The sequence below is a fragment of the Anas platyrhynchos genome, chromosome 1, assembly GCF_047663525.1.
Source record: "Anas platyrhynchos isolate ZD024472 breed Pekin duck chromosome 1, IASCAAS_PekinDuck_T2T, whole genome shotgun sequence".
Lineage (NCBI taxonomy): Eukaryota > Metazoa > Chordata > Aves > Anseriformes > Anatidae > Anas > Anas platyrhynchos.
Genome location: NC_092587.1, coordinates 185,868,662 through 185,888,511, shown reverse-complemented (window position 1 = coordinate 185,888,511; position 19,850 = coordinate 185,868,662). Strand labels below are relative to the sequence as shown.

The window sequence follows — 19,850 nt, the reverse complement described above, 5'->3', positions numbered from 1 at the left end:
CAGTGCCAGTGATTATGCTGTGATTTTAGCTCAACAATAATTCCAGGTTCCTTCTACACCTCAGACTTTTTGAAAGAATATAATTACTAGGATTTTTCTCCTACATAATGCTCTCACCTCTTCTCTTCCCCTATGATTTCCTCTTATTGACAGATATGTATTTGCCTACCATAGCATTCCTAATAAAGAGCAGAAATGCTCAGAAGTCTCCTGTCTAGATTCATAAGCAACAGATGACATATTTGTTGGTAAACAAGAGCTTGGGACTTAGTCTGATAGAGGCAGAACTGTGGATAACAACTACACCACTGCACACAGCATGGGAAACGAGCATGGTGCAATTAGAAAACTATGACCTTACTGCAATCATGGAAACTTGGTGGGATGAATCACACAAGTGGAACACTGGAATAAAGGTCTACAAGCTCTTCAGAAGAGACACGCAGGGAAGGAGGGGCAGGGGTGTTGCACTCTATGTTAGGGAAGAGACTGATTGAAAATCAACCGTGTTATTAAAATGTTTAGGAAACAGCAAACTGCAACCTTAGCTTTTGTCTGCTAGTGTTTCCACTTTGTATCTAGAGATACTTGGTGTCACTGGTGAGAATGTCTACTGCCTTTTATGGCTCCTACATACAAAAGTGAATGCTTTCAGAAAAGGTGCCCAGCTGCAATTTCTTGATTGAAAGCAGCTAGAGCTAAATATCTACAAGAGAACAAATTAAGTTCATCTTTAAAACATATGAGATTTGTGTTCCCTAAGAGAAATTTGAAGCTTTTTTCTGATTATCAAGAGAAGAGAAGCACACAGTTCCTAAGGGCAGCAGACATGGAGAATAAAAAGAAAAGTACAGCTGGTCAAGACAATTATTTCTGAAAATTAACGTAATTGGGCAAATCAAAAGAAAAAAAAAAACACTTATGAAATTAAGTTAAAGCTTTCTCTAAATATCTATGAGAGGACTGGAGAAAGATTTGTCCCACTATTCTATAATCTTTCCAAGAATAAGCATACACACACAGAAAATATGCCACTGTGCCAGTATGTATCATGTCTACAATAACTTTCAAATGCTTAAGTGTAATGTTTAGACTTCCAGAATATATGCAGAAAACTTCCAAGATGTTTTTAGGGCAGGCAAAAAGAGCAACCAGCACCTTCAGCACGTTGCTCATTTCCCATTCTCAGAGTTGTAATGCAGTTTAGGTGTATGGAGATAACAATTCTTCAAAAGATGTCATTGCAAGCCATTTTCAGAATTACCAATTTGAGTTTGGAACACTAAGAACTCTGGTGGAAATCACTGTAGCCTAGGAATTAAGAATGGCTCAGAAAAAAAATCAGTTCTAGAAAACATTCTGCTGCAGTCTTGAGTGAGGACAGCTAGGATTAAGGTGCTGTGTGATCAGTGTTATTCAGACATGCAATTAAGATATTACTTCCTCTCTGGGTCTAATCAAAGAAAATTCCACGAAAGAATGAAAATTTCATAGGTGGCTTTATCACAAGCAGAAGCTGTAAGGGCAGGAAGGCAAGTGGGGAAGAAAAAAAGGATGTATTACAGTTGGACGAAAAGGAAATAGGTACTGAAATCAGAAGTTTGCAAAAGGAATTTTTCCATTCTTAGTGATAATATTGATATACTGCCTTCAAGAACCTCTCTCAGGTTAGCCGGTCATTGTGCACTTTGGATCATGAAGAACCATTACAGTTTTTATTGAAAGAATAACTAAGTGGATTTTTTCCATTTAGGCTGGTAACTTAGAATATGCTATTCTTCATTTTTAAGATTTTTCATGGAGTTTTGTTTGAACTGTTAATTTATGTGTACAGTTTTACTGAAAAAAAAAAAAATCACCTCTCATTCTAACCATGGTCTCTTCTTCTCTAGAGGTTATATTTTCCAATAAACATCACTAAATTCCTTACTAAAATGATCTCATTTTCAAAGCCATGTATTTCAATCATCTGTAGAATGAAAGAAAACCAAACCTAGAAACAGACACGATCATCACTTGCAGAGCAAAGCCCAGATGTATTCAAAAAGCCTTTTGAGTGCTCCTAGCACAATACATGCATCCAAACAATGATGTACCGGAGTGTTCCAATATTCTGATGAAAATGCATGGCACATTGTTCTCACATGATGGACATAATCTCCACTCAGACTGCACATCTGTAGTCTGATGGCCAACGCCACACAGAACACAAAACCCAGATGGCTGACACCCAAGGAATCTGTATTTCTTTCAGTTGGGAATTTTGCTAGCAACGTGAATCAGCTCGTGGACAAAAAAGCTTTTGCAGCTGTAAGCTCCCGTGTGTGCTAAGACAGAACCTATTTTTAAATTAAGCTGAAACAAAGGGCATGATTTGTTGTGGGGGAGGGAAGAGAAAGTAGGACATAGTTAAGTCTTCAATACAACTCCTGTAGAAAGACCACTGAGTTATTCCTTACTGCCTTCCCTCAGTCCAAAGTAGAATTTTTTATGTTGATGAATCATACCAAAACAAGAAGAAGACCACCAAGTGAACTAGAAAACCCTTATCAATATCAGTCTGATGCTTTTGATCCAAGATCATGTCCCCCTTTGTCAATTCCATTATTGTATGGTTCACTGATATTCTTTCCTGAAATGTTGAGGAAAACTCTGCAAAACCAATGAACTTCTAGAACATTTTTATCAAGCAGCTACAATAAAATTGTAAAATTCACTTAATCATACTTCGTATCTCTATCATGGAAGGGGGAATGCATCATGACAGGAAATCACATTAAAAGAATATAAAGACAACTTACAATATGCTTTGTAACTTATTTAGTTTCTATTGTAGCTTGACCCAAAACACTAATCCTTGTTAAATAATCATATCTATGTTTCTGATATTCCACTGACCATATTTAAACTGAGGATAAACCTTTAAATAGTACGTTAACTTTTTAGATCAAAGGAGGGCTAATGAGACAGTGTGTCCTGGAAAGAAGCTCTATAATCAGGACAATTAAAAATACAATAAAATCTTTCCATGCTGGCTTTCAGGAGCATCTTAAAATATGTTCCTTCTCACATGGAAGAAAGATTGCATTTTGTATTTTAAAATGCATTAAGTTCTACATTTAAATAATAATAAAAATTCTAAGGTTGTTTTCTTATCATTAATAAGCACTAAATCATCCCTTATTGCTGGGTAAGTTATGCAAAGTAATGCAATGTAAATCTCAAGTCATCTGCTACATGAGTTATGTTCAAGTACTCCTTACATTTTAAGTTCTTTTTCTAAAAACAGAAGGACTCTAAATACCAACAAATTCATAAAAAAATTAAACCAATCCTATATACTCACTATATTTGAAAATAAGACACTATTCACAGTACTATTACCTATTTAATAAGTGTAAATGTGTTTCTAAGTGCTTATTTTCAGGTCATTGTGTTTTAATTAGAAGCTGATACACTGAGTAGACAGAAGCTGATAAAATAGTTTCCCAGCTGTTAGGAGTTAGAATACAAAAGCCCTAGTATACAAAAAGCAATGTGTATTAAAAAAAAAAAAAAGGCTTGTGATAGATATTCTTTAAAATTCAATTAGTCAAGGAGGCATAGCTGTGAACAGCCGTGACATATCTTGTTCTGCAATAACTAACAGATAAATAGAACTAAACAATATCAGTAAAACTCAAAATTGTGATAGGTCTGATAACTAATAATTAATGCTGGTAAGTAACATATCAGCACTTTTTTATTATGTTAAGGACCATACCTAAATCAAAATCCTGCCAGGTATTATTCACTATGCCACGGTGAGGAAGCGTTATGACACTGGTCATTAGACTAAGCTAAACTCATGTTTCAGGAAGAAAAAAACACAACACAGTTTAAGAACTAAAAGAAAAGTGATTGACAGTTGCCATAAGGTAATAACTAGGGAGGAGAAATGTACCAGAAAAGATTGTAAGTAGAAATCAGCACTTAAATTACTCAAAATATCGTGACCTATTGAAGTCTGAAGTTGCATTATATATGACGTTAGTAAACTTTTTTTTTTTTGACATCAAAAAGTGGTGGGATTTCTAGAAGACAAAAAAGAATACATGTGAAATATATATATTCAATCTGACTAATTCCTCCTTTCCAATGTCATGCTGAAATATATGCATTATGTAATTAAAGAAAATAGGTATGGAGAGCCACACAAAAAAATGCAGTCATTTAGCTTTTTACTATATCTAAGGCATAGACCGTGACAAAATTACTGTAATTTTCAAATTGTGCTGTTTTTTCTTTCTCAAGGAGGTAAAATTCAATTACAAGTTTTTCTCTGAAATATATTCTTTCTCTTACTGTAGAACTACTCTCAAAGAAATTTTGGTATAGCTCACTCAAAGAGGGAGTTTATTTATCAGGGTTGAGTAGCAGCAAAATACCTGTGGACAGACATTTAAGTAAAGATTACTTTTCCTGTATTTTAGGTCTTTGAGTATCCCAGTCTAATGCCTCAGTGCCAACTGGCATCCACAGTATGCTCATACAAATGTAAAATTTCTAAAGAAAGAAACTAATTTGTTAGTCTGTTAAGATAAATTCTTCATGCTTCAGAACTTTGTTTCATCATTCATGTATTAAGTAAATACAGACTTACAGTTTCACATGTAAGACATCTGGTTTCATTTGTTAATGTTCCCTGAAAGATTTCATGAACCCAGGTTGGGTCTGGTGGGCTGTTATTTTCATTATCAATGTTGCCATTGGGTAGGCGACCATTTTGCTTCTCTTGTTTTCTTTCCTCTTGCAAGATATCCGCAATTGTATTTAATAGATAGTTCAAGAACTCATGTGCATCCTGCTGCATGTAGTTATCAAAAAGCTCTAAAAGATTAAAAATAGCAATAAATTGGTTAGTATTATACTACAAACAAGATTTTAAAAATGGAAATTTCAAAATCAGTCTTTGTTTCAGGTCTTGAATCATTTCACAGTAAACACTAAAATCAGTACTTCACATATTAAGCCAAAAATATAGCAGGGGGGTGGGGAGAAACTCAGCTTACATACACATAAACATCTCAACTGATCAGAATTACCAGAAAAGTGAACCATTCTGCAAGAAAACTAGAGCACTATTCTGGTAACTAAACATTGGTGTACGTATAGTGGCACCTGAAATTTTACAGATTTTAATGGTTTGGATCTCCTACAGGGGCTACGCTGTTTTAGACAAACTTAGGTCAACGTGTTGGATAACACAAGGCATGTCAAATGCCATTAGATGTTGATATTTTCACAATGAACTCAGAACTTATGACAGGAAATATTTCATTGTTTATATATTCTATCAAGGAAGAACATGAACAGTAAATGTTCAAAACATTCCTTTATTGATTTTTACTTTTAGGGGTTTAAGGCCACCATTGCTCTGTCATAAATGCTTTGCTGTCAGAAACAGCAATGAAAATAAAATTCAAATGTCAGTATCTCAAGTTCTTAAACAACAATGGTTTTTGCAGATCTTTTTAAGGCAGTGTTTGTAGGAGCTATGTCACATTAGCCTGAATATCTACCCAAGGCAAGAACAAACAAGCTTTTTATTAGGACTTGAAGTAATAAACAGATCTATCTTTTAAGATCTGAAATATTGCTTCCAGAGATTGGTGTATGTAGCAACTTTATTACTGACAGACTTGTTGGACAGATAAAAACACAGTCACTATGTTTTGCAGTTCACATTGGTTTAACAACATCTCTAAGCATAACAATCATAGAATTAATTCAGTTGATGGGAAATAGTTTTGCTGGCACATACTTGCAATGTATAGCAATACTACAGATTTAACTCTCTTACAAGTCTATTATCTTGTTTACGTTCAGACTGGTACCACCGTGAAAACAGTTTATTGTAGCCCCTTGAAATACCACCTTGAGACATCCTCTGCTTCTACAAATCCTCACTTACGGACTAAGAAAACCTAAAGGGCATTGAACCAGATTTATTAACAGATACTTCTCTCTGACCAGGAATTCTTCAAAGGAAATTTTCCTATCAGTTTAACAACCATGCTATATTATTGGCTAATATCATACATATTTGGTTTTTTTTTTAGCATTCACATCAGTTAACTGTAACTTTCAATTTGCTCTTGATAACACTAAGAGACTGGCCTTAACAAGAGGAATAGTTCTTAGAATTGGAAAGATGAATGAAGAATATCCTCAGTGATGAGTAAGTTTTGAAATGAACACAGGGACTACATCAAGGCTTTACTATTATTCACTATCATTCACATTGATGCCATCCAGGAGTAAACTTTGAACACACCAAAAAAATCCTGAGTTATTAGCAAAGTAGGGAGAATATGATGCTAGTCTGTATCATTTGGTTAAACAGTGCAACAGGGCAGCCAAGAATATGAATCAAGTAGCCTATTTAATGAACTCCTACACTATTTTTGAGAAGAAAAAGTTCTACTGTGAATCTAACCACCTACAAGATCTTTATTTAATCAAGTAAATCACGGCAGAACAAGAGCTACAAGTCTCTTGAGGTAAAACACTCCAGAGGTTCCTCACCATGTTACATCACAGATCTCTCGGGGATATCTGCCCAGCCAGTAAATTAACAACATTGTTCATTTTATGATTAGAAGAAATTTAAGTAAATGTAACAGTATTCCTTCAGGTGGCTTCAAGGCAGTTGCTGCTTCACAGACAGTTAAGCTTTAAGGTCATTAATATATGTATGTTGGATTCAGGCTTGGAAAACAAAGATTGAATAGCAGCATTGTAGTGTGGAATACATCAAGTTTATGTTCTCAGTCATCTCCCTGGTACAGCTGGATACTGACTGGAACAGAATTTTGATTGGTATTGCATACCTATCTGATTCTTTCTTAATCCTACCCTTCTCTAAAGCTCAAAATTGTGTACAATAAACTTGTAATAGTATATACAAAGTCCATGAAATCACTGCTCAACAACTTAGCCATTTAATTCAGTAGAAAAGGTGAGAGCTTCATCATTGAAAGACTCAAAAAGCCAACAAGAGCTGAATTTTCACATTTTTTCTCTCTGAATATCTTCCAGTTCCTTATCCTGTGTAGAATTTCAGTGTCATGACATAATTAAGCATTTAAAATAACCCTTTTTGTAAAGAACGTAATGTTTTTCTTTCTGCTTTACATTTGAACCCTTCTCCACATTTGTCATAGTCAGTCAACATTCATTAGCCAACTAATGAAATAATAATGAACGATTTCTGTAAATACATAAAAATACAAGGACAGTTACTCAAGTACACTTACTGAAGAACTGAAGGATAGTTTTCTATTCTGCTTAGGTAAGACATTTCTTAATGTCTTACTTAATGCTATTCAGGTAAGAAACAAGAAATGTTAAAAATCTCTGGCAATCTCTTAAAATTTGGGATATCTATTACAGCAAATTAGATTAACAAACACTGGATTTTAAGCTAGATTCTTGCAGGGATGTCTCAATGTCTGCTCCATACATTCAATTTGGCATTCAATTTTACATTAAAAGAGTAATGATCTTTTAAACACAAAATAAAAGCATTGCATTTTGGATTATAAAATTACAACTCTTAGGCAATATTAGCAGGCAAGTTCAGAAGCAGTCTCTGACAATACGTTGATTTCTACACAAAGAGAAAGAGAAGAGGATTCTCTCAAAATAGATCCAGGGTTACACCCTCATTCTAGGGTCATCTCGTTTTTACCCTACAGCACCAAGAACACTTTTCATCCCTAATAAATATGTAGGTATTCCACTATTTCAACTTCAGAACCAAATCATACTTGCTATTACACAAGAAAAAGAAAAAAAAAAAGTTACCATTTTCTTTTCGTAATCTTGTTATAAATTTCTTGGGAGGTATAACTCCAACTTTTTTCTTCTGGGTGGCTATACTGTGGAAAAGATCAGCTAAGCATGTAAGGAGGTTCTCTTTTTTTCTTGGTTGACTCTTGTACGCTAAGACTTTGTCTCGAAATGGGCGACAGAAATAAAGTGCCTGAAGAACTGAGTTGCAGTAGCATGTATTTCCAAACTATAAAAGAAGAGAGACATTTATTAGCTTGCATTGTATTACTATAGACAGGTAAAATTAAATCTGAAGTATGAGAAAATTCATAAGCACGGCAAATTTTCTGCAAGTCATTTATTCTTGACTTTACGATGTTAAAGCATATTTCTGTTGTGCAAAGGATTAACAAGGACACTAAGTAAATGCAAAAAAAAAATGTAAATTTGAACAATGCTGTATCATTTTGTCCTACCTGTAAATTTAATTAGTAATAATATTTTGCATTAACTTGGGTCAAAACGTGCAACAAATACCACTGATTTCACAGCTCCCAAAACATGGCCAAGTAAAAATATGTCTATTGCATCTATCCATCTAGCCACAACAGCGAAGAACAGGCACAGCATGACCTTGTACTGTGAAGAAACTCAGCTGTAAATTAAGAGAGCTGTTCAGGCACTTCAGAAATTGGATTCTCCAAATCTTATTATTTGTGATCAATGTCAGAAATAACTGCTTTAACCTGTTTCTGTATTTTCAATTCTCATTTTAGGGTGACAGGACTGGCATTCCAGTTTTCTTCAAACACTGAAACGTGGCTTGTTGAGGATCTGAAGCTATGTCACAGGTGGTAGTTTCAAATGGAGATTAGAAGGAAAAGGACACACAATTTGGACATGGGCAGTCTGAAAGAGGCACGCCACTGAATTGAAGTGGGGTAAGCAGAGTCAGCTTGAAGAGCATCCATAACTCCCTTTGTGCCAAGATGCTCTCTCTGTTCCTCTTCCCTGAACTCCTTCCAACTCTTAGGCACTGCTTCCTTTGAGTCTTGCAATCACTGACACTATCGCCAGCTCACCCCAACATGACAAACCTCCCCGTCACCTCTGTGAAGGCATCATGAATTGTCAGTGGTGAAAGTCGCTCTCATTTTATGCTGCCCTCCTGCAGTGAAGCCCATTATCTAACACTGAAAGTGTCAGAAAATTCTTTATAAAGCCCTCAGCAAGTAATCCAACCTTTCAGCTGCAGTCACTCAACCTGCAAATTGAAGCACATACCTACTAGGCGCAGCCTGTAAAATGTGAAAATAATGTTTTTATGCTTTATATAAAAATATTAGCATATACGGGTACCAAATTATATTGCGATGGGGAGACTGTTACACAGCAAACAGAGTCCATTTAGAGGTATTAAGAGCAGCTTCCATCAACAGAGAAAAAGCACTAAAAGCTTTTACATCTTAGGAGTAATGGGGAAGTAACTGTTTTCTGCCCTCTACCAATTGAGACAATGACAAACAAGAGCACTATGCAATTTAATCAGAAAGCTGGGAAGGAAATTGTTTTTTTTTGTTGTTGTTTCGTTTTGCTTTTAAAATAATGAAATATGGCTTCCTAAATACCCAAGATTCACTCAAAGAAGGAGAAGTGTATTTTTTTTAAAAAGACATGAAGAAGTCTTAAGATCTCCATATTAAAAAGTGAGGAAAATAACACCTGTTAATTTTACTTTTTAAGCCAAGGAAAAAATACAAGCTATATCAGCTTCTCTGAGGCCCAAATCCACACTCAAACAGGTTAATGAATTTAAGAGGAAAAGAGGGCTTTTTTCCTTATAGGAACAGATGAAATTATGCATTAGTTTATGTCAAATCATTTAATATTATAAGCTATTTATGACTTTATAATTAGAAATAGCAATATACAAAAGTAACACATTAAAATGTTTAAAAAGTTCCAGTTAAATCAAATGGAAAAAGCGCTAAAAACCTCTATACCTGATGTCAAAAGATGAAAAGGTCGTAAATTAGAAATTTCATAACATTCCCATTTCAAGAAGGAATGCTTTGATTAGAAATTAATTACAGTGACAAGCATGCAGTGAGAGGCAAGCAAATTATTAAGCAACAGGCAACACTGAACAAAACTGTGGAGATTAAATGCAACGTGAACGTATGTTAACCTACACGTCTATGGATTGGAACTACAAGCAAGCAGATCAATTTCATACGGTTTTCTCCTACCAAATTCAAAATGACAGCAGGCAAAAGAAGACAGTTTGAAAACAACTGCCTGAAGACAATTTTATTAGATCATGTTTATTTTTTATGTAAAGCATCAATCTCCATAGCTGCAAAACCTGATGTATTTTTTTTTAAATGCAAGGTTCCGCTAGGGAAATGGGGAAAAGGTGGGGAGGTTTCTCTACTAAGTAAATAGGAAACTTTGTTAAGCAAATAAATGCTGGTCTTACCATCATTATTACTTTACACCTCACTTTCCATCTTTGACTCCAACCCAAAAGCAGACCTCTAACTTCAAAAACAGCCAAGACCTTGCTGCAGTCCTCTCATCCTCCCATCACCAATTGAATAATGTCAATCTGGGCCTTTTCAGCCTCCACATTACGCATCACTTTCTAATTCTCCTCCTTCCATACTCAGCTCTCCTGCTACCCTGGTCAACTGACACCTTCCCTCTCTCCTCACTTTCCAGCTAACAAAAGCCAGTTGCCTCGGAAGCTCAATGCTTGTACAGAGCAATGCTTGCACATCTTTTTACAATGAGAAGTTTGTAACCATAAGCTCTATGTCTTTAGTGTTACTGTCAGCACTCCAGCACCACTCTGAAATAGGAAAATGCACAGCACTGAGCACCCATCCAGCTATTCAAAACAAGAAGGGTATTTAGCTTGGTTTATTCAAAAGACAGCTGTAGGAAAACAAATGCCTTTGTAGTTTGCATCAGAGTAACAGTAGGAAAATGTAAGAAAATACAACGATGGCATTTGTTATCTTAAACTTTCAGCATGTACAGGACACTGACACTCCTCCATCTGTCCCTTTGGAGACACTTAACAGAGGCTATATACAGGGGAGTTATCTTAACGGGTATTTTCAAGTGGTTTATTGTTTGTCTCCTTGTTTCTGTGAGGACCACCTTAAGATGTACATACATAAGAAAGGCTATTTTCATAGCCCATCCCAATCTTGCTTCCTGGTCCCATTCTCCTTTCCTTTGACAGCTGCACAATCTTTGCTGTTACCCCTTCAGCTTACTCAGCTGACAAAGGAGCAACGTGCTGGCTGCACTGGGAAAAGTGTTGTCCACAGGTCAAGGGAGGTGATCTTTCTCTTTATTCAGCAGCAGTGAATCCACACCTGGAGTGCTGTGTCTCATTCTGGGTCCCCCAGTACAGGAGAGATACAGGAGAGAGTCCAACATAGGGCCATGGAGATGATGAACAGACTGGAGAATCTCTGCTGTGAGCAGAGGCTGGGAGAGCTGGGGCTGCTCAGCCTGGAGAAGAGGAGGCTCAGGGGGATCTCATCCATGTCCCTAAATCCCTGAAGGGAGGGTGCAGAGAGGCCGGAGCCAGGCTCTGCTCAGTGGTGTCCAGTGCCAGGACAGGAGGCCATGGGCACAGCCGGGCACCCAGGAGGCTCCCTCTGAGCACCAGGCAGCACTGCTCTGCTGGGCGGGTGACGGAGCCCTGGCACAGGCTGCCCAGAGAGGCTGTGGGGTCTCCTCCTTGGGGAGCTCCAAAAGCCGCCCGGACGTGGGCCTGGGATGTAGTGTTCCTGATTAAGCAGGGAGGTGGACTAGGTTACTTCCCCTGAACCCTTCTGTGATTTTACGGAAGCTGAAATGTTTCAGCAGCATGACAAAGGTTGGCCAGAGTTGGAGAAAGGAATGAGACAGGACTGCAAATCAGCAGTTTTCCTGATAAAGCCTGGAATTATCCTTAAAAAATAAAATAAAAGGAAGAAAAACAAAACAAAACGAGCTAGATTTGCATTTGGAATGGTGAGACTACAGCTTTGGTAAATACCATAATACATATACCATGTTAACGTTTAGCTTATCTACTTGAGCCATGTCTACATAGGCAATCTATACTTATTGAATCTCTTACGTAAAATCTCACTTCAGGCAAGAAAACTTTCTCTGAGCTGCTATTAACTGTCATTCCTATGAGTTCAGTCCCTCCAGATCACACTAGGAACACGAACTTTATTTTTCTTTGTACTTAGCATTTGGCTCTACAGGAAGCGAGAAGGAATCAGCAGCAAGTCTGACATGCACTAGGGTTTGACCCCAATCGGGCAATCAGATTTAACTGAATAAAGTGCTCATGTCAGGCATTTTTAGAGGAGTTGCTACCTCTGACAGATAGTTCACAAAGATCTTCAGTTTAGTGGATGCAAATGGCAGCACTTCATGCTACCAACGTTTTGATCTTACCACTTACCTAAAATATTTCCTGCTGATTTAGTGAATGGTATTGTTCTTTCAACTGTAAGCTGAATTTTCCATGTAGAGCTTTCAGTTACAGAATCAAACACCCCATGAGCCACCTGTTTTCCACATGTTTAAAGTGGAAATATATTAGCATCATATACTTACCCAGCCTAACATCTGAATTGAGGTGGTTAGAGAACTGAAATTTCTAATATGTGGTCTGCAGGTTGATCTCGCATTAGTTTATTGATTACTTGGGTCATTTTAAGAAGAGTTAATATAGACACATAACCAAGGTGGAAGACAAAGGCTTAAGCTGAGCCATTGTTCCCCTCCAAAAAAAATAGAATAATACTTTTACACTTTATTTTACGACATGGCCAAGACAGCATAAGCCCTTTGCATACTACCATAGATCATGGGACAAACTTTTAGAAGTGCTGTACTCTTGAGAGAAAGGGTGGGTAGTATCTAAGATATCTGTTTAAGTTTACTAAGAGGACATCGCAAGATTTAAATTGCCTCCTGTCCTGGCACTGGGCACCACTGAGCAGAGCCTGGCTCCGGCCTCTCTGCACCCTCCCTTCAGGGATTTAAGGACATGGATGAGATCCCCCTGAGCCTCCTCTTCTCCAGGTTGAGCAAAATCTTATAGGGAACAGTGTACCCCCTACAGTAAGTATTAACACCTAAACTCTTCTATTTCATCTTTACACAAAAAAAAATAAAAAGCAATGCATCATTTTGAAGAAAATTCAACTTCCACAGGAAAGGAATAAATTACTAATTTAAGCCATGGCAGTTAAGCTGCATCTAAATCAGCTTATCAGTAAGAAAATTTAATGACTGCCCAGTGGATGCCGGGATTTTAGACTCCTAAACCATCTTAGTGCTAAGAACCTAGAGGTAGAGACATATGCTGTAGTAGCAGGACAGCGTTACAAGTAATTAGTTTCACTACAAAAAGGAAGATGCTATCTCATGTAAAATCCACCTGGTTTAAGTACACACTTTCAAAAAGCCCCCAAAAGAAAACCATTAATAATTTGTTTCAGACAGAACCATGCAACTTCAAACAAGATACACTTTTCATGGGTAACACCAGAAATTAAATTTTAAATTATTCCTGAAAACTAAGAAATGAATTGAACAATTCAGTGTGTTTTTCCACACTTGCTTTCCCCTTTGGGCTCAGTATATTTTTTTAACATCTCAATAAAAATAGCAGATGTGAAGGCTTTATACTTTCAACAGCTTCACTGATTTTTTTCTTTTACTGTATTTATTCTCTTAGATTGGCAAATTACCAACTACGTGCTATATAATTCTAAACAGATTTTTTAATACTTCTACATTTTAGCTGCAAGTGGTTTAAAAACTATCTTACAATAAGTAAAATGATATAAAATATTAAATAACTAGCCCAATTTCAACTATTATTTCAGTAACCTATTTCAACAAATACGCTGATAATTAAAATCCATTTCAGTAAGTGTGTATATTCAATGTCTGTATATTTCAATGTTTTAATTATTGACCCAGTCAGTCTTGCAATTTAACAAATCCAGTCACAGCATTTCAAAGCAATCGAGTTAGGAACTGAAACTTACATTAACCAAACCAAAATAGTGTTCATTAACTGGAAATTGTTCCGGACCAATCTCTTTCTCCAAAGCTGAGGCATTGGCGCCCTAGAAAAATCAAAAGCAGAAAAACATTAGTGTTGCAACTCTGTATACAGGGAGTTTATCTGGCTGAGAAAAAAAATCTAGTGTTTTTTTTTTCACAAGGATAAATGACTCAGATCTGAAAATTGTAAAATGAACAACTACAGCCATGAGTGGCAGCTCATACACATCAGAGACATCAAAAACACAGTCACAATTAAGAGTCTGACCACAGCACACATCTGGGGAAAAGAGCCATTGTTCAAGCTATGTTTTGTATCATGTGTACAGACCTTAGTTATGCATTTCACATTATATTTCAATCCTGATTCTCACATATGCATGCTGGACAGTTAGTTCAAAGATTTTTATCCCCCAAACAATCACTGATTTACTTCAATTTATCTGTGCTTGCACACACACAAGATTACTGGTCGCAGCTGTAGACCTTTCTATATCAAACCTGCATCTTCAGATCTCAGATTGTAAGGCTCAGATTTTACTGAATTTACATATACTGAAGCAATCCCTCTAATCAGGAGAGAGGAAGACAGAAATAAATACAGACTAAATACAGAGAATGAATGAAACACCTTCCTGCTTGTACTCCAGAGGGGGAGAGGAAGTGGAGTTTGTGATCCAGGTCAATAATCATACATGGCAAATTAAGAAAACATGTTTAATTAGTCTGTTTCTTAATCCAAATACAAGCTTATAGGCAGGATAACAGTACTCATGAATGCAGGAAAATCAGTCCTTTGAGTTCTCTGTTGATCTGCACTCTCAGGATGTTTAGATTGGCCACAAAATTGTTTAACTCAGATCTTAAAAGCAGACAGGTCACCCAGCAAGAAGCTGTGCCACAATATAATATTTACATGCTTATGATGAAGAACCTAAAACCCTTTCACCACCAGAATTTTATTTCTACATTATCCAAAATGCCCTAGATAACATATTTCCAAATACGTTCTGTTTAAGAACATCTCAAAGTAAGTTACATCATTTTTGTGTATTTATGCAATCACACTGTTGGTGTGCTGTATTTATTAGTTTCAGAGTGTAGCTTCTTTAACAGCAATCACATTAATATAATATTATGAAGTAGATGATAAAAGGCCAAATGATGCTTCCCTCAACAAGCATTAATTCTCATACTCAAGCAATGTATCTCACACAAAGTTAAGAAATGCAGATTGTTCATAGGAAGCAGACTGGACGGTTCCACTTAAAATGAAAAATATAAAACGTTTAAACTGTTTTGTTAAATACCTTGACTTTTGTAACATTAAAAGATAGCACAGTACAGCTAGCCTTGATGTGCATTAGAAATGCTGCAGATTTTGCCCAACACATCTGTTGGTTTTGATCCTCAAAGAGAAGTCAGAGAAAGTAACTTTGGTTACTCTGTGGTTCCAGCTGATGACTGTAGACTAAACTGGTGCAATAAACAGTGGATTTCAAAGGCAGGAGATTTTTAAATTATTGTTATTTTTCATTTAGAGATAGAAAAACCTCTGCTCTGGAAGATTCAAAGAACAAATAACTTACTTTCTAGAGGTCTCACTCTAACTACTTTTAGTGAAAAGCAAATATAGCCAACCCTTTGTTGCATAAAACATTAACATACATATGCTCTCTATCAAACTAACACATAAGCATGGATATTTCAATCTAAAGTCAAGCCTAAGTGAATCTAAAATAGCTCATACTATAAAGAATCTTAAAAACAGATGCAACTCCTTCCCAACTAGTTCTTTTCATTTGTTTGTTTTTACACAAAAGATGTAGCAAATGGCCCTGGACATAACACAATACAACTGAATCAAAATCACAAACTGCATTAAAAATAGCAGTTAGGATTTCACAACTGTTCTCAAATGGTGCTGGTTTTGATAAGGAAAAGTTGTAGAAACCCTCATTTAAGATTAAAGTGCTCCATGGCTTCTGAATATTTGGTGTTGCAGTATTATTGAAATACACCCATGAGTTCTGGCAAGGTGGATATTATTTACAAATAAATAGGAAAAATAAAAAAGGAAAGGCCTTTTTATCCTATTGTTAAAATCTCTACTTCATTAAAAATAAATTCAAGCGGTTTAGGAAATTCTTTCTCTTTTCAAAGCTAGGGTGGAGTAGCTACTCTTTTCTATCTTTGGAAGGGAGAATATTATGATATAAACTTTGATGTTTCTGTTTCATACAGACCTGACCACTGTATTTAGATTTCTAGCACAATAAAGATCCCGACTTGTCAGTAAGTAAAATGTGCTAAGGCAGGCTGATACTAACAGTACAGTTTTCGGATTATTCAAGGCTGTTTCAATCGAGGCTTAGGCGTTCGCATGGTTTCAGAGCACGGCATTACTTTTGTTTGAATGCAGTTGTTTATAAATGTTTTATCAGTACAAACCAGCACGGATGTTTGATACCAATATAAAAACCCACAAGTTACTAAGACTTCCTTCTACAGCTCTCTTTTTGTCTGTCATAAGAGGATGTCATCCCTCCCCACACAGTAATCACTTATCCTGTGCACAGCGGGCTGGCTGCAGGCGGGGAGGACACAGCATGCAGCAGGAGCTTGCAGAATGTGCTGAAATAAATACATCTGGCACGTAAGAACTATTTTAAAACCTAACTATCCCTCACTCTGAGTGGTTTCCCATTTAATATTACAGTACACATTATCAGTTCCAGCTGATAACATATCAAATACAGATCACAGGATGGTTTGGGTTGGAAGGGAGCTTAAAGCCCACCCAGTTCCACCCCCCTGCCATGGGCAGGGACACCTCCCACCACACCAGGTTGCCCAAAGACCCATCCAGCCTGGCCTTGGGCACCTCCAGGGATGGGGCAGCCACAGCTTCTCTGGACATGTAGTGGGGAAGCACTGTGACACCACCAAATAATATGGTACCATATGATATTTTGGACAAGAGGTCAGCAGTGGTTTAAAGCAGAAGTGGAGTTGTACCTTTTTACATCAGCCACGACAGATTTACTGGACTTGGGACTAATGGACTTTCAGTCTATGATGTATGATGTAGAGTATAAAAGTTCTTCCTCTGCCATCTAACTGGGATATGGGAAGATCCCAAAATGATTCTCTTCTTCTTGGGGTTCACTGAACAACCCGTACAACTGGTGCTGGAAGGATGTAGTATCTTTAATCAAGAGATTAAATCAATAATTAATCTAATTCTCCTGATTTTCAAGTTTTACAGATACAGGTTCTCTAAAAGTTCTAAAATAGACAAAAACAAAAATTCCGTAACATTGAGCATTTCAACAGGAAAGGAAAAAAAAATCTAACATGCAGTTATAAGATGGGTTCCCTTTCTTTTTTTTTTTTTTTTTAAACTTGCTAAAGCAATAACTTTGCTAAGTATTTCCACTTTTATCATTGCCTTCTCTCACTGCCCCGGAGGTCACACTACTGTGGTACCACAAGCAGTGGGTCTCAGAAGCACTAATTCTAACAGCTAACATATGGATAAGCTTACAGCAGCAGATCTGTAAAGCACATCAGTGGGTGTTTATGATCTGACATGCACACTAGTTGAGTTTCAGATGTTTTTTGCCAGATTGGTTTTAGACTGGCTGTGTGACTGAACACTCAGCTGTGGCTGAACTATGCTGCTTGATTTAGTTTCCACCAGAAGGAATTTAATTTGTGCACAGTAAGATGACTTCAAGATGTAAACCAAAGTATGGTAAAACTCAGATGCCTGGAGGAATCAGTTCAGAAGTGCACACTGAAACACTAATGTGAAGGCACTCAGCACTTGTCTGAAGAAAAAAAAAATCTACCCTGCACTGAAGTACTGTCTAAAAACATGTCAGTGAGCAGGCAAACACGACCAGTTTTCAAGTGTCCTACCCTGTTGTTATCACTCAGCCTAGCAGACAGCTCTTCTCTTACAAAGATTGACTCACAACCAGCCTAATGTGCTTTGGAGATTACACTGGTGTCAGTCTTAGAGGGAGGGGGGATGCCGATCTATCCCTTTCTAGAATAAACATCAGTTGGTAACGAATGGCTCATCTTCTCAGTAGTTTGCTGTAATAGTTTTATTCTTTAGATTTACTGGGTTTTAAGTTTCCTGAGTAAAACCAATGATTTAACTTTTAAAAGAAATTTCTTACCTCAAAACTTATATTTGTTGTCAAAGTTCTGAAAGTGTCTTTCTCCCTTCATTCATGCTCTATGCTAGATCCTTGCCCACAATGCTTTCTACCTTACCCAAGAAGCAAGGAACAACAAAGACAAAAGGTGACTGATGTGACTAACCACGTTACATAGGTATATATAAGCCAAAATTTTCCAACTTGACTTAGCTATAGGCAAGTGAAAGACTATTGTATTAGAAGATGCTTCCTTGTCTGTGCCACTATTGCAGCTGTACAGAATTTCCTAGTCTAAACTAATTAATGCATGGTGACTGATGGAATCTTCTATGGAAGAAGAAATACAAAATCCTACTCTTCAAGTCAGATTTTATTAGAATATGTAAAATCACACTTTTCCATCTCCTATATTAGTCATGACTAAAAGCAAACACTACAGCTACATTAAATCAGTTTATATCGGTCTGTTCAACTGCAACCAAAACGGAAACACATTTCTTATAATATTGTTTCTGGCCCAGGAAGAAGCAAAATATGCTGAGTGGGCTTCAGTACTGCTTGTTGTTAATTTATTTGCAGAAGAACATGCTCTAGCAATACACAACTTGATAATCTAATTTGGATAGCTTCAGTTCATGCTTTTAAAATACTTACAAATAGTATTTTTTTCCTTAATTAATTGGTTTGAGACATAGTCCCACGTACTCTAATCATACTCAACAGTATTAACTCAATAGTCTAATTGAGTCCATAGTAAAACATCCCTACACAGGCAAGGAAGATGATTGCACAGCATGAAATTACCTTCACTTCCCATTCATCACGTCTACCACACCTGTCTTTTTGAGCCTCACTGAGCACACACAACATATTTTCCTTCACAGCATGCAGACAGACAGACAGACACTCATACTTCCTTCTGTATTGAACACTGAAGTCAAACCTAAGGTATTCCCATACACGAAGCTGAGAATCAAAGAATTAAGGCTCTGGGCTCGGCTCTTTCATGGAATGAATCTTCAAAACACAGAAAGATGCAATTCTTCCCAGGTTGCTGCCACACTTAAAAATGGATTTTGACTGTAACCCTCAAAGCAGAAGGAAATCATATCACAACAAATTAAGCACTGCCAATGCAGTAAGCCGCATTTATCTTGTATAATTCCAGAAAATTCCCGGGATAACGCTGTTCATGATATCTGGTGATTTTGCTACAGGTTCTTCCTATCAGATGGATTTTTGCTAGCATCAATATAACAACTTTTATGACACTTATTAAGCAGGATCCTAAAAGGCCAACACTAGTACCTTTGTAGACTTCTAGTTAAAAGTTGAATTATACATGGACAAGACAGGAAGTCTGTGCGATGTATTCAAAAGAGGATCTGACAGTGACCTTAGGAACCTTTCACTGCCTATAAAGACCAGGTAGTTAAAAGCATTATCCCCATGTTAAACCAAACCAACTAACCAAACAAATCCTATCACCCAAAATAAAGAAGGGAAAAAAATACAGTAACACATTTGCTCAAATGATTTTTTAAACTCACACTATAGTGTATTTTGAATACTCTTTTAATCCACATAAATTCCTGTTTAATAAAAAAATGTTCCTTTCATGATTTCCTATTTTCATGTACTTATTAAAAATCTTGAATTTAAAAAAAAATGGTAAAAAAAAATATTTTCCAGTTCTGTAATATTTATGTTAATATACCACCTCAATGTATTTATGCTAGTACATCATTTATGTTAATAAAACATTCT

General features: G+C 36.6%; 1 protein-coding gene across 1 annotated transcript in view; it reads right to left on the bottom strand.

Moving 5' to 3' along the window:
* USP12 (ubiquitin specific peptidase 12) overlaps positions 1-19,850 on the bottom strand; it is a 37,976-nt gene that overhangs the window by 12,837 nt on the left and 5,289 nt on the right. Inside the window, exons 2-4 of the mRNA XM_027469559.3 lie at positions 13,893-13,973; positions 7,849-8,062; positions 4,643-4,869 (exon numbers count right to left, since the gene is read on the bottom strand). Coding sequence (XP_027325360.1) covers positions 4,643-4,869; positions 7,849-8,062; positions 13,893-13,973 — 522 coding nt within the window. The remainder of the gene's footprint in view (positions 1-4,642; positions 4,870-7,848; positions 8,063-13,892; positions 13,974-19,850) is intronic.